At 37.5% G+C, this 16,529-nt stretch overlaps 1 protein-coding gene across 1 annotated transcript in view; it reads right to left on the bottom strand.

The window, feature by feature from the left end:
- Nucleotides 1–3,841: 3,841 nt before the first annotated feature.
- Nucleotides 3,842–16,529, bottom strand: part of HAVCR1 (hepatitis A virus cellular receptor 1) — a 24,303-nt gene continuing 11,615 nt past the window's right edge. The window contains exons 4-7 of the mRNA XM_007447134.1: nucleotides 15,461–15,516; nucleotides 12,407–12,521; nucleotides 11,538–11,574; nucleotides 3,842–3,944 (exon numbers count right to left, since the gene is read on the bottom strand). Of these exons, the coding sequence (XP_007447196.1) occupies nucleotides 3,842–3,944; nucleotides 11,538–11,574; nucleotides 12,407–12,521; nucleotides 15,461–15,516 (311 nt within the window). The remainder of the gene's footprint in view (nucleotides 3,945–11,537; nucleotides 11,575–12,406; nucleotides 12,522–15,460; nucleotides 15,517–16,529) is intronic.

The following is a 16,529-nucleotide window of genomic DNA, read 5'->3' as shown; positions in this document are numbered from 1 at the left end:
GGAGAGGCCACGACGGTGAGAGGCCCACATATCGCAAAAAAAAAAAAAAAAAAAATCCATTGTTGACTAGCTGAAGGAAGCCCCTGCTCCACCCCACTAATTCAAAGCTGTAAGTTTAGAAAGAGTGGGTTCAGCTGCGTCTGGGCCGATGTGATTCAAACTTTGGAGTCTCTTCTTCCAGGACCCCTCTTCCTAGGCATGGGTGCCCTCACACAGCCCTGTGGAAAGTCCCTCACTGCCAGGATGCACCCCTGTCCTTCCCCCAGGTACCCTCCTGTCGCTCCAACCAAACTGGCTTTTTATATCTGAACTTCGGACAGTATCACTACAGCACATTAATAAATGTTAAAATCTGCAGGTTCAACCCCTAGTAGCAAAAGTGCTTTGTTTTCCAAGAATGGGATTCTTCTCAAACGGATATGTTCATACAGCCCTTTGCATCAGCACCTAAAAACGGCACCCGCTTCTCCAGCTTCATTTCTTTTCAATCTTCCTCACTCACGCTGCCTCAGCCGCACTTGGCGTTTTTAGTCCTTGGAACACACCATACTTTCTCCCTCTTAACATACAAGCTTATTCCTACCTCAGGGCCTCTGCATTTGCTGGATTTCTTCACGTCACTGCCACCTACGCATTCTTTCGGTTTCAACTCAAACGTCACTGCTTTCCCAGAGGCAGCTCCTGACCAACTCAGCAAAAGCTACACCAATTCCCCACAAACGCTCCCCTCCAGGCATCCTCTATCACAGCAGTTTTCAACCAAGGGTGATATTGCCTCTCAGGAGACATTGGTAATGTCTGCAGACATTTGCAGTTGTCACCACCTGGGGGGCACAAGTGTCCTCTAGTGAGTAGAGGCCAGGGATGCTGATAAACAATCCTATAATGCACAGCACAGCCCCCTACCACAAAGGGTTATCCGGCCCAAAATGCCATGTTTGAGAAGTTCAGCTCTACTGGTGTATATCTTTTTTTCCTTATCATTACCAGCACGAGAATGGATGGTGTGGGGTTTTCTTTCCTACTGAATTGGAGCTTCTTGGGAATTGGAGTTCAGCGCTGTTCTCTGTTCCACCCACAGCACCTAGAGGAATGTCAGGCACACCTGACTCTCAAATCATGCCCCATTTGCCCTTGTCCTGAGAATCCACAGCAAATTGAAGATGGCTGGCCTTGACTATATGATGAGAATAAGAAAACAAGTCCATTTCCAAAATGAAAACAAAAATGTGTTTTATTAATGAGTGTACGTACAAATCAAGCTCATGATGAGGAGTCCCTCACACTTGCATGTACTCACAAAATTATCTTCATAGCCATCAATGAAAGATTGGTTCCTCTACTTTTAAAGATGTGCAAAAGTTCCTAAGTTCAAATATATAGCTTTAATGATACCAGTGTCCTAAAGCCCCAAGATCGATTGTAGAAAATGAAATCTCGATGGTCTCAAAAGATCAAAAACAAAAGTAAATTCATTATATAAAATTGGTAGTTTTACAGAAAAGAATTTAATATTAACTAAGTACCTCCCCTTCCTTCCCTCTAACCCATGCTCCCTCTCAGTTATTGACAAATTTTTGTACAGTTTAAAATGATAGCCAAATTACCCAATATCAACTTTTCAAAAACAGAAACATTATTCAGAAAAATAATAAAAGGTACCATATAGTAAGAGACTTATGAATGCAACACCGTTGAAATTATTTACTGAGCACTGATGCTAGATCTATCACTACCAACTCCACACACACACAAAAGAAACCTTTGCATTTCTGTAGTGTTTTTCACTTTTATTTTTCTCACAAAGAATATGTCATTAGAATTACCACTATACACCAATGTATGTTTGGAAATAATTCTAAGAGGTGTAAAAAAAATTTAGCACAACATTGTAAATCATCTCTACTTCATTAAAAAATATATTAAAAACTTAGGCATAAAGAATGATTTATCCTAATGTCATCCAATGTTACTGGTAAGAGTTAGGATTAGAACTCAGGTCCTATCTCTAATTCTGTGTACCATCTGCTTTCTCCCAGGCTCCACATCTTGTTTCACAGAATGCTACTGGGTATGCCAGTAGTCATGGTGCTCAGGGATTTTAAACAAATTTTGGAAATGCTGGATTGAATAAAGTTGATCAAATTCTCACAACCTGTAATGTGCCATCACAAAACTCCAGGAAGGATATGGAGAATAGAGCACGCATCAAAAATTCAAAGCCCCACAAGCCACAAAGCAGGTAACAAACATGAGCCTGCAGGCAAGGCAAGGGCTGGGGGTGCTGAGGGATGTGGTGCCATCTAGTGGGGCCCTGGCTGCATAGGGATGCAGTCCGATGTTAGCTCTTTCCAGAGAAGTTATACATCTTGACATTAATTTGAAATCACTATGGTTATGAATATTGTCTTGAATTAAAAAAAAAAAAAATCCCTGTAGTTGGAACATAATTTTTTAAACTAGATCAGTCTGGTCCCACTTGTGAAAACTAGTATACAATGTTTAGCAATCTTCTTTGCCCCATAACCTTTATTCAGAGGTCCTGTTAATTTCCCAGAACTCCGCAGAAATGTCAAAAACATTGCCTTCAAAAACAAGCATCCAACCCTCATGGACCACTTTGGTGTGAGTAGCTCTGAACACCTCCCAAATAACTCAAGCATGAGTTGTTTCAGGGTTTACTCAAATTAAAATTAATTTCCAGTCTTGTTAACTGTTCATGTAGAAATGCTCCTAGTGACTAAAAATACCCTTACCGTTAGCCTTTCTCTAACACTTCTGGAAAAACCAAAAATTTAATTGAGCTGTGAAAAAGATATAACACAGGAATTGATTCAATATGAAAAAGACCCTTTATCCTTCCAAAACAATTTTAAAAATCAAAGTGGTTTGAGGACAATTTAGCATTTCGGTTGAAACGGGTAACACTCTCAAACAACACTACTATATTTGCAAACTAGCTTTTCTAAGTCAGAAAGCCTCTTTTACTACTCCCTCCCCCTCTTTTTTCCTTTTATTTCCACCCTGCCTCATTCTAAAAGTTACATCAGAGAGTCTGCCAGTTGTCTACATAAGTGCCTAGAACTGTGGCACCAATGTAGCAGAAACAGCATAAATCATATGGCAATTGATTTTCTTCCCCTGGTGTCTCCATGGTCCACTCACTGCACTAGCTTCTTCTAACGGCTAAAATACCCATCCTGGTCCCAGGGAAAGCACTTCTATTTCCAGAGCCCTGAGAAACCAGATATACCTATAATGGCAAAATCACATTCACTTCTATTTTCCCATTGTGTGAATAAAAACCTGTACACTCCCATGATTTGAAACCCTTGGGGGCCCTAAGGAATATAACATTTGAAGTTGCTTGATTAAAAAAAAAAAAGACAATCATGAAATGCTTCCAAGTTAAGTCCTTTAAGTCCCAAATTGGATTTGTTGATTTTAAGTGGTACTCAGCTCTTCTTGACAGCTTTGGTAACTGAGGTAGTAGTGTTTATTCTGTCTCCCCAAGGAGAATTCTTGATAGAAAACAGGATTCATAGGGTCTAAAGAGAATGTACAATTCTAAGGAATAAATTTCATGTTTTGGAGAGAGCTCTGCAATGACCAGAAAGATTGAGACAGTTTTAGTATAAAAAATTAGGACAATGTTACAGAGGTTGACGGTACACAGATGAGCTAGACTCACTCTACCCAATATCACCGACTGGTTGGAATGCCATGGGAAACTGACGGAAAAATTGTCCTGTTTCATGAAAGGACTCTGGCACAGTGATATCTGGTCACCGTCTCCCACAGTCAAGGGCGTAACGCCTTAGAAGGCCACTGGATCCATGACTTAATGAAGGTCATCAATAATGTAGATATTGTCTTCTGCTCGGACAGGCTTCAGAGCTGCATTTTTCAAAGCTCCAATGTGAGAGTCCCTCAACGGAATCACACTACAGAAAGAATAACACTGAGTAAGAGAAAAGCAGACCACTTCTCAAGTATGAGCAGTGCATTTGTTTACGTTCAAGCAAGATTGGGTATTTGCATTTCCCAGAACCCCATTCACACAGCCTATGAAATAAATACAAGCTTTCAGAGTTGTGAATATGAAATTTCAGGAAAGTCTGTTTAATAAGCAGGTAGAAAACCTCAGCAGTAGTTTCAAAAACCTCAGACTGGTCTCCTTCTGGAGTCTCATGTAATAGAATACAAAAATTGAAAATCTAGGGACTTCCCTGATGGTCCAGTGGTAAAGAATCTGCCTTCCAATGCAGGGGATGCAGGTTCGAACCCTGGTCGGGGAACTAGGATTGCACATGCCATGGGGCAACTAAGCCCGTGTGCCAGAACTACTGAGCTTGCAGGCCTCAGTGAGAGAGCCCTCATGCTGTAACTACAAAGCCCACACACTCTGGAGCCCACGTGCCACAACTAGAGAGAGAAAACCCGTACACCACAACTAGAGAGAAGCCCATGCACTGCAACAAAAGATCCCACATGCCTCAAAGAAGATCCCATGTGCCACAACTAAGACCCGATGCAGCCAAATAAATAAATAAATATTTTTAAAAAAAACAAAGAAAGAAAATCTAAGAAGACAAACATCAGACATCAAATTGAAGTACTAAACCAGTATACATATTCTCAAAGATGGCTAGGTAATGGTTTGGCTAGTGTTTTTCCAACTGTGGACTGTGACCCTTTAGAGAGGGTTATTAAATCTATTTAGTGCTCTATATCCTGTTTTTAAGATAAATATATATAAATATACAAAATATCAGAGCATACTGGTATAGTAAAATAGTATTGTTTCATCAAAGTGTATACTAGATCATGGAGTCAAAAATCTTACCATGCCTTAATGGTCAAAATTAGAAAGCCATGGGTTAAATGACTTTTATAACACATATGCTCACACATCAATATGAATAGGTCATTTGTGGAGTTTTGATATTGCTACTCTTTTATAATTTGTAGTGTATATAGTTACTACTTTTTATTAGTTAAGCCTGCCCAGAAATGATATGAAATGTACTCCATCTTCATTCAGCTCTGATCTTTAAACGGATTAGTCACACATGTGTGGAAACCGTTTAGGTGTCAGCAGCTCAAAATGGGTCAATGTGATATAGATGCACCAAAAATAACTTCATGGGGAAATGTTCATTTTTGGTTTTGTTTTGCTTTGCTTTTCTGTGTTATATAGTATTTCCTACAATAAATATTTTCTTTTCAAAAAGTGAAGCTTTAAAAAAACGTTAACAGCAAAAGGACAAAAATAAACTAAAAGGATGCTATCCTTCATGCTTTTGTGCCTGAAGGGAGTATTTTTTTTCTTCCATTCCTGGAAGCAGATAGTCAAAAATTTCTATAAGTATGGGTTTTGGACTCTAATTAAAAAGATTGAGTCTTTTACCTGCTGTGGGGTGTGACCTTGAATGTTACTTAACATCTCTAAACCTGTTTTCCAATCTGTAGACTAAGAATAATAATAGTGCCTATGAAGGGTTTACAGGTTCACTGCTGTGAAGGGCATGACTGCAATAATAAAAGCCAATGTTTATGGAACACTTGCAATATGTTTGGCATAGTTCAAGGCATGTTCTGTGCATTGGCTCATATGCTTAACTCAGACATAGGAAAGACTATGTAATAACATCCAATGAAAGAGAACTAGGAATAACAGCTGGCAGCTTAAGAGGGATGGATTTGGAATCGAAGAAAGACCTGTTTAAAGCCCAAGCTGGACAATCACAGAAAGACAGACAAAATGAAAAGGCAGAGGACCATGTCCCAGATGAAGAAACAAAATAAAACCCTGGAAAAACAACTAAATGAAGTGGAGATAGACAACCTTCCAGAAAAAGAATTCAGAATAATGATAGTGAAGGTGATCCAGGACCTCAGAAAAAGAATGGAGGCAAAGGTCAAGAAGATGCAACAAATGTTTAACAAAGGCCTAGAAGAATTAAAGAACAAACAAACAGAGATGAATAATACAATAATTGTAATGAAAAATACACTAGAAGGAATCAATAGCAGAATAACTGATGCAGAAGAACGGATAAATGACCTGGAAGACAGAATGGTGGAAATCACTGCCACGGAACAGAATAAAGAAAAAAGAATGAAAAGGAATGAAGACAGCCTAAGAGATTTTCTGGGACATTAAATGCAACAGCATTTGGATTATAGGGGTCCCAGAAGGAGAAGAGAGAGAGAAAGGACAAGAGAAAATATTTGAAGAGATTATAGTCGAAAACTTCTGTAACATGGGAAAGGAAATAGCCACCCAAGTCCAGGAAGTGCAGTGAGTCCCATACAGGATAAACCCAAGGAGAAACACACCAAGATACATAGTAATGAAATTGGCAAAAATTAAAGACAAAGAAAAAATATTGAAAGCAGCAAGGGAAAAATGACAAATAACATACAAGGGAACTCCCATAAGGTTAACAGCTGATTTCTCAACAAAAACTCTACAAGCCAGAAGGGAGTGGCATGATATACTTAAAGTGATGAAAGGGAAGAACCTACAACCAAAATTACTCTACCCGGCAAGGATCTCATTCAGATTCGATGGAGAAATTAAAAGCTTTACAGACAAGCAAAAGCTAAGAGAATTCAGCACCACCAAACCAGCTCTACAACAAATGCTAAAGGAACTTCTCTAAGTGGGAAACACAAGAGAAGAAAAGGACCTACAAAAACAAACACAAAACAATTAAGAAAATGGTCATAGGAACATACATATCGATAATTACCTTAAACATGAATGGATTAAATGCTCCAACCAAAAGAAACAGCCTTGTTGAATGGATACAAAAACAAGACCCATATATATGCTGTCTACAAGAGACCCATTTCAGACCTAGGGACACATATAGAGTGAAAGTGAGGGGATGGAAAAACATATTCCATGCAAATGGAAATCAAAAGAAAGCTGGAGTAGCAATACTCATGTCAGATAAAATAGAATTTAAATTAAAGAATGTTACAAGAGACAAGGAAAGACACTACATAATGATCAAGGGATCAATCCAAGAAGAAGATATAACAATTACAAATATATATGAACCCAACACAGGAGCACCTCAATACATAAGACAACTGCTAACAGTTGTAAAAGAGGAAATCGACAATAACACAATAGTAGTGGGGGAATTTAGCACCTCACTTCCACCAATGGACAGATCAACCAAAATGAAAATAAATAAGGAAACAAAAGCTTTAAATGACACAGTAGACCAGATATATTTAATTGATATTTATAGAAAATTCCATCTAAAAACAGAAGATTACACTTTCTTCTCAAGTGTGCATGGAACATTCTCCAGGATAGATCACATCTTGGGTAACAAATCAAGCCTCGGTAAATTTAAAGAAATTGAAATTGTATCAAGCATCTTTTCCAACCACAACATTAGGATATTAGAAATAAATTACAGGAAAAAAAATGTAAAAAACACAAACACATGGAAGCTAAACAATATGCTACTAAATAACCAAGAGATCACTGAAGAAATCAAAGAGGAAATCAAAAAATACCTAGAGACAAATGACAACAAAAACACGATGATCCAAAAATCTATGGGATGCAGCAAAAGCAGTTCTAAGAGGGAAGTTTATAGCAATACAACCCTACCTCAAGAAACAAGAAAAATCTCAAATAAACAATTTAAACTTACACCTAAAGGAACTTGAAAAAGAAGTACAAACAAAACCCAAAGTTAGCAGAAGGAAGGAAATCATAAACATTAGAGCAGAAAAAAATGAAATAGAAACAAAGGAAAAAATAGCAAAGATCAATAAAACTAAAAGCTGGTTCTTTGAGAAGATAAATAAACCTTTAGACAAACTCATCAAGAAAAAGAGGGAAAGGACTGAAATCAATAAAATTAGAAATGAAAAAGGAGAAGTTACAACAGACACCGCAGAAATACAAAGCATCATAAGAAACCACTACAACAAACTCTATGCCAATAAAATGGATAACCTGGAAGAAACGGACAAATCCTTAGAAAGGTATAACCTTCCAAGGCTTAACCAGGAAGAAATAGAAAATATGAACAGGCCAATCACAAGTAATGAAATTGAAACTGTGATTAAAAACCTTCCAACAAACAGAAGTCCACGACCACGTGGCTTCACAGGTGAATTCCACCAAACATTTAGAGAAGAGCTAACACCCATCCTTCTCAAACTCCTCCAAAAAATTGCAGAGGAAGGAACACTCACAAACTCATTCTACAAGGCCACCATCACCCTGATACCAAAACCAGACAAAGACACTACAAAAAAAGAAAATTACAGACCAATATCACTGATGAATATAGATGCAAAAATCCTCAATAAAATAGTAGCAAACAGAATGCAACAGCACATTAAAAGGATCATACACCATGATCACATGGGATTTATCCCAGGAATGCAAGGATTCTTCAATATATGCAAATCAATCAATGTGACACACCATATTAACAAATTGCAGAATAAGAACCATGTGATCATCTCAACAGATGCAGAAAGAGCTTCTGACAAAATTCAACACTTTTTTATGATAAAAACTCTCTAGAAAGTGGGCATAGAGAGAAGGTACCTCAACATAATAAAGGCCATATACCACAAACCCACAGCAACATCATTCTCAATGGTGAAAAACTGAAAACATTTCCTCTAAGATCAGGAATAAGACAAGGATGTCCAGTCTCGCCACTATTATTCAACATAGTTTTGGAAGTCTTAGCCACAGCAATCAGAGAAGAAAAAGAAATAAGAGGAATATGAATTGGAAAAGAAGAAGTAAAACTGTCACTATTTGCAGATGACATGATACTACACACAGAAAATCCTAAAGATGCAAAGCAATCCTTATCAAATTACCAATGGCAATTTTTAAAGAACCAGAAAACTACTAGAGCTAACCAATGAATTTGGTAAAGTTGCAGGAAACAAAATTAATGCAAAGAAATCTCTTGCATTCCTATACACTAACCACGAAAGATCAGAAAGAGAAATTAAGGAAACAATCCCATTCACCATTGCAACAAAAAGAATAAAATACCTAGGAATAAACCTGCATAAGAAGGTAAAAGACCTGTACTCAGAAAACTGTAAGACACTGATGAAAGAAATCAAAGATGACACAAACAGATGGAGAGATATACCATGTTCTTGGATTGGAAGAATCAATATTGTGAAAATGACTATACTACCCAAAGCAATCTACAGATTCAATGTAATCCTTATCAAATTACCAATGTCATTTTTTACAGAACTAGAACAAAAAATCTTGAAATTTGTATGGAGACACAAAAGACTCCAAATAGCCAAAGCAATCTTGAGAAAAAAAACAAACAAAAAAGATCTGGAATCAGACTCCCTGACTTCAGACTATACTACAAAGCTGTAGTAATCGAGACAATATGGTCCTGGCACAAAAACAGAAATTTAGATCAATGGAACAGGATAGAAAGCCCAGAGATAATAAACCCATGCACCTATAGTCAACTAATCTATGACAAAGGAGACAAGGATATACAATGGAGAAAAGACTGTCTCTTCAATAAGTGGTGCTTGGAAAACTGGACAGCTACATGTAAAAGAATGAAATTAGAACACTCCCTAACACCATACACAAAAATAAACTCAAAATGAATTAGAGACCTAAATGTAAGACCGGACACTATAAAACTCTTAGAGGGAAACATAGGAAGAACATTCTTTGACATAAATCACAGCAAGATCTTTTCTCACCCACCTTCTAGAGTAATGGAAATAAAAACAAAAATAAACAAATGGCACCTAATGAAACTTAAAAGCTTTTGCATAGCAAAGGAAAGTATAAACATGATGAAAAGACAACCCTCAGAATGGGAAAAATATTTGCAGACGAATCAATGGACAAAGAATTAATCTCCAAAATATATAAACGGCTCATGTACCTCAATATCAGAAAAACAAACAACCCAATCCAAAAATGGGCAGAAGACCTAGATAGACATTTCTCCAAAGAAGACATACAGATGGCCAAGAAGCACTTGAAAAGCTGCTCAACATCACTAATTATTAGAGAAATGCAAATCAAAACTACAATGAGGTATCACCTCACACCAGTTAGAACGGCCATCATCAGAAAATCTACATTATCATATGACCCAGCAATCCCACTACTGGGCATATACCCAGAGAAAACCATAATTCAAAAAGACACGTGCACCCCAATATTCATTGCAGTGCTATTTACAATAGCCAGGTCATGGAAGCAACCTAAATGCCCATCGACAGATGAATGGATAAAGAACATGTGGTACATATAGAGAATGGAATATTACTCAGCCATAAAAAGGAACGAAACTGGGTCATTTGTAGAGACGTGGATGGACCTAGAGACTGTCATACAGAGTGAAGTAAGTCAGAAAGAGAAAAACAAATATCGTATATTAATGCATATATGTGGAATCTAGAAAAATGGTATAGATGAACCAGTTTGCAAGGCAGAAATAGAGACACAGATGTAGAGAACAAACATATGGACACCAAGGGGGGAAAGTGGGGGAGGGGAGGGATGGATTGGAAGATTGGGATTAACATATATTCACCAATATGTATAAAATAGATAATTAAAAAGAAAATGCTGTATAGCACAGGGAACCCTACTTCACTTCGCTGTACGGTAGAAACTAACACAACATTGTAAAACAACTATACCTCAAAAAAAAAAAAAAAAAAGTCCAAGCTGGACCAAATGAAGCAGGCTATTTGGATTTGGAAGTAGGCAGAGGTTTCCTACCATTACAGACAGGTGTTTGGGGAAATGACTACATGAATGCATATAAAGAGGATTTCACTTTCCCTGGGCAGTGTGGTAGATTTGCAAAAAATTCAAATGCTATGAGGCCCAACAACTAATGTAAAGGAACAGAGCAGGCTGGGCATGTAACAATGGGGATGGTGGGAAGGGTGGGGAGCTGGAAGCACGTGCCTTAGCCTGTGCCTTTGTATGTCTTCAGCCTGGAGTCATCTTCCTCCAGATCTTTGCAGAACTGCCTTCTGCTCCTTTGGGGCTCACTCACATAGCCTATTGCCTTGCTCTGTATTCCCCATGGCATTTCTCTGCAAGTTCTAAAAATACCCTGCTTACTCATTTATACGTTTCTGTTTTGTCCATCTCTTTGGAATTTAGTAGGCATTCAATACACACTCAATAAACAAAGCACTGAATGAAATCAAATAACAAACCAAACAACCCATTCAAATGTCCCATCAAACAAAATCTGCAATTTAGTTCTCTTGCTCTAAGCGGTCAGGTTTGAGGTACTGTTTCTGGAGCAGTTCTGGCACAATTCCAGGGAAATACAGAGATGCTAAAAATATCACTGGAAGGTTGGACGGCAATGGAGGTGCCCTATATACTAGATTTTTCAGGATCCAGAGTATAAAATGGAGAGTTCAGAAGGAAAAGAGAGGGAGAGAGAAATTATCCTTATTTTTATTAGAGTAAGAATATCAAAAGGCATTGACACAAACTCTTTCAACCTTACCGTAGTAGCTCCACCTTGCTACTCAGGCAAAAATATCCTAAATTGGGGAAGAAGTGAGAGAAAATTAAACATGTAAGACAGAGTTCATGAGATTTTTTTCCCAAACAAGTATATTATTACTGTTATTACTTTGATATGAACAAAATCTGTACAGACCTCAGAAGCTGAAAAAATTAATTTACAAGAAAATATCTTTAAAAAGAAGGGGAAAAAAACCAATCTGGACCCTCGCCTGATAACTCCAGGTAACTTTTTTCGAATCTGTAGGAGCCAAATAAGCCCCTTAGTGTAAAGTATCTCATGTTTACTAATAGTTTAGTGTATTCACCCACATGTCCCAACTTACTATAATGCAATTATATTTCACTGTAAAAAAAATGGGGGATTGTGTTTCTTCCATAGGTGACAGGTTTTACATACACGCACAACTGGTGGAAGGAGACCAGGAGGCCCTGGATGGCTGCCTTGTGAACCCCTTTGCTCTACTCTTAGCCCTGAAATCATGTATCCCTCTCAATGTCCCAGTTGCTTCTTCTGTTAAGTGGGTGTTGTAACACCCTCAACAATTTCACCCCCTATAGGGCCAAAACTTGGTTCTTGAGGGAAGGGGGAAAGGAGGAGTGAACACATCTTATATGTTACAATGGTTTGCTGCCTTCCAAACCCCAACTCTACCCAATCAATGCCTATTTCTCCATATTTAATTTCTCCTATGGAGAATTTAAATATCATGTTTCTCTCTATGGGACAATAATTTTAAGATAAAGAAAAAATAAAAAAAGAACAAGGTAAAAACCAAGGAAGTTATGAGGGCTACAGGCAGTTTGGTTCAAGAAAACTCCCGCAGGCACAGTCCTGAGGTGACTTACTTTTGCTAATCATGAAAACCAAAAATGTGAGCAATGATACCAAGGCAGTAACACAGATTCCAATGTAGACTCCCTTATTGGTGTTCATCCATGGATCTTGTGCCAGCGTCACAAGCTAAGGAAACATCAGCAGATAAAAAAAAAAAAAAAAAAACTTCTTACAATTATGGGTAGAAAACATTTCTGAAAATAATGTACACAGACACACTTATCTTTATTGGCCTTTGGCTAGTTCCGGATCATGAGGGGTAAGACCAAATGATTTAAAGTTATAACCATGTGGTGAAATTCTAAGACAATTTAGAATTCAAAATGTATTTGGGGATGGTGGAAATGTTTTATCTCTTGCTTGCGGTGGTATTTACAGAGGTGTATACATTTGTCAAAACTCAAACTGTACACTTCAAATGAGTGTGCTTTATTATATGTAAATTATAACTATTTTAAAAAATTAATAAGCTATTTTCATAAATAATCCTCCTATGATATTAAAAAAGAAAACAACAATTTTTGTTCCTATATAAGTTGACGTGGTGGTGTTACCTCAAGCTATGTGAATGTGTTCAATTATTAAAATTGGCCCTTGATTGCAAAACTTTTTTTTTAACTAGAATTCAAGATTCCATCTATGTATTTATAAATGGACTTGAAAGTAGATGCTCATATACATGGCCCTGCTTAACAATTAAAATGTTGCACAATTGGAAAGAAATACAAGTTTATTTAAATCTCCTAGTATGGTTCATAAGGGATCATCACCTCCCGGAATAAAACCGAAATACGCCATGAATCATGTTCAGCCCCTTTACATAACTTAACTCTAATCCTAAAGAGGCCCCATGGGGTAGGTATTTTAACAGAAAGGAAGTGAAGATCAGAGAAAAAGATTAAGTCTCAAATCTCTTCCTGCGTAAGAGTTTAATCTCTGGAGTCAAAATTCCAGCTTTTTTACTTAGTTGCTGTGTGACCCTAGACATGTTATTTATCCTCTCTGAACCTCTGTTTCTCTGTCTGTCAAATGCAGATTAAATAGGGTTCTTGGGAAAGATAATTTAGGTACTTCCTGATCAACACTATGAGGAACACAAAGGATGGTGACTTAGCATATGAGCTGTCTTTGCTTAAAGGGGGAACAGCCAGTGTCTTGGGAGGGAAAAGCTATGTAATTACCTTACTTGTGGGGGGTAAAGTGGTTACATGGAACATGGAGTTACAGGAAGCAGGCTTTGCTTCCTTTTCAAAAATATTATGTTACATGAAAACTGCAGTTTCATTTTAGAATGTGCAGCTAAGCATAAAGAAAGGAAAACAAAAATCAACCATAATCCCAACATCCAGAAACAGCCACTATTACCATTTTTCATTACATACTCTTCTAGAATTTTATCCTAGTGTTTTTCTTAACAGAAGCAGTTACTATATTCAATATATACTACAGTATATACACTATACACACACACACACACACACACACACAATTTTTTGGTCGTGCTGCGTGGCATTTGGGATCTTAGCTCCCCAACCAGGGATCGAACCAGCACCCGCTTCATTGGAAGCGCAGAGTCTTATTAACCACTGGACCGCCAGGGAAGTCCCTACACTATTTTAAAAGTTAGTTTTTTCATTTAACAATCAACACTGTCTTCTCATGTCAGTAAATGTACTGCAGTGACAACATGCTTAATGGCAATAAGTGGGCATGCTTAATTGACTAAGTAATTAATCCCTTATTATTGAACATTTAGGTTGTTTATAACATTTTCATGACTATAAATAACAGCAATGAACATCTTTTCTTATACATCTTCACATATTTGTTCAATTCTCTCCCTAATATGGAGTTCAGGAAGTTGATTTACTGGGTCGAAATATATGCTGCTTGGTTTCAGGATACCTGGGAGACACCTTGACATCTTCAGAGTCAAGACACAAAAAGCCCACGATTTTGCCTGTTGTGAACTTGCTTCTACTTGCTGCTAAACATACCTGTCCTGCCGGTAACTGAGGTAAAGAACAATCTCATCATTCAGAATGTTTGTTTCTTTTTTCTTAATCCAGCTATAACAATGTAACAGTCATTTACATGGTGGCAGTTCTGCTATTTAACAGGCATATACAAATTCAGCACATATCCATCAGATCGATCAGTGCCCATACCATAAGAGTTGTTAAAATCTTCAATATCATTCCTCTGTGGTGGTGCTCTCATTGTCACTGAGGTATGTAACATAAGGCCATTTGACCTCACACTAAATAACCCCACTTTGCCTGAGCTTGAATTTCTCTTATTCTAAGAATTACTTGCACATGGTAAAAGGAAAGTTGGTTCACCCAAGGGAGCCAAGAGTAAAGGACCTATTGATAAATTCTTCTAACTTAGAAAGATGAGGTTTTGATGAACATTATAAGAATAAAGCCCCTTAGATTTTTCTCAATCTAACTGTGGAAAAAGTATGACAACATCCTACAGAATCACAAAGTTTTTCAAGATGTTAGGACCTTAATAAGTCATCATATGGGGAGGTTTATGTATAGAAAGACTCAGAAGTGGCCTCAAAATTTCTATATAGGAGGACAATTGGGTTGGAAAAGGATATTAGGGGGCCTATGTTGAAGCAAGCACACTTTCATTTATATAATACTTTTAGTTGGGATGGCCCCCACTCCACCACATCAATTCAAAGCACGTTAGCTCTCTAACGATCACTGAAGTCGCCCTTGGTATGTAACGTTAACGCACGATCCTTGAATTAATTCACTCGTTTTTTCTAATTTTCTGGGCAGGAGAAAGTCTGTAGTGTGTGTGTGTGTGTGTGTGTGTGTGTGTGTGTCGAGAGAGAGTAAAATATCACTTTTCAGGTATTTCTGACAACTAGTGCATCTATATAAACTTTTTAAGTTAATTAAAGCATCCCTAATTTAAGAGTCAAATTCTTTTCTTCCTTTATTTGAAATGTGTGGACTAGTCTTACAATAACAATCTCTAAATGTAACTTGCTTCCAGGGAGACATACAAGTGAATCTGGCTAATAAAGTAGGAAGGAATATGCTTACAGTTTGATTGTTATGCCAAAGGGCATCTGGAGACTGGGTCACAGTGCCATACCCATCTGCTCAACAAGAAGGAAAATGAATTAGAAAGACAAAAAGTATTGAATTTTCACTGCAAACACCAAATATATTCACATTGCCTTCTGGTAATGAATGAAAAGTTGAATAATCATATGGCTAAATGCTGTAGGCTTGCAAGAGTTATACCAAGTTACTAACAGTTATTAATTTAACCTGTAAGGTTGTGCTTCTTAAACCATTTTGTCATGGACCCTTCCAAAATGAACCTTTTTTTTTTCTCTCTGTGGAAAAAAATGCACGTACACAGAAAGTTTACCTACAATTTTAGAGGAGTCATAGTGGCCCATTATCAGAACTAGGTTAAAAATTGCCACTTAAAGTTATATAATTAATATTTTCATGACAGCTAAGAAGCTGCCAGTGAGGATGCTCAGAGGCCATTGCACATCCAAAGAGCAGAACCACCCCGTTCAAAATAGTTGTTACATTGGTTTTATATTCAAAATGTGTGTGAAATGTACTAAGATATCCGAAATAGGTGGCATCCAACTCCTACATTATATGCCACAGTGCCTAGACATTGTTGCAGAAGTGCTTTAGAAAATACGTTATATCAGCCCCAAGGCCAAAGTATCTTATACTACCTAAAACCCCAATATAAAAGGATATCAGGCCTTAAAGTTTTGAATATCCAAATATTAATAGTGTTTAAAATATCTCGTTTGTCATACAGAACATATACTGTTGGCCCTCCTAAGCAACTATAGGTCAAATACAGGTTTCTCTTTTTACTGACCACTTTACATCCTTATACCAATTTTTTAAACCCCATTTTATAGATGAGGAAACAGATCTGAAATGGTTAAAGTTTCCAACTCCAGTAAAAGACAATAGCCTCAGCTCATAACCACCACACACATTGCATTCCCATTTGGTGAAAATACTGCAGGTCTTACGATTTCCCTAACTACTGACAAAGCTATAAAAATGTCACTGTCCGGGCTTCCCTGGTGGCGCAGTGGTTGAGAGTCCGCCTGCCGATGCAGGGGTC

The sequence above is a fragment of the Lipotes vexillifer genome, unplaced genomic scaffold (assembly GCF_000442215.2).
Source record: "Lipotes vexillifer unplaced genomic scaffold, Lipotes_vexillifer_v1.1 scaffold194, whole genome shotgun sequence".
In the NCBI taxonomy this organism is placed as follows: Eukaryota; Metazoa; Chordata; class Mammalia; order Artiodactyla; family Lipotidae; genus Lipotes; species Lipotes vexillifer.
This window is presented reverse-complemented; position numbering and strand designations above follow the sequence as displayed.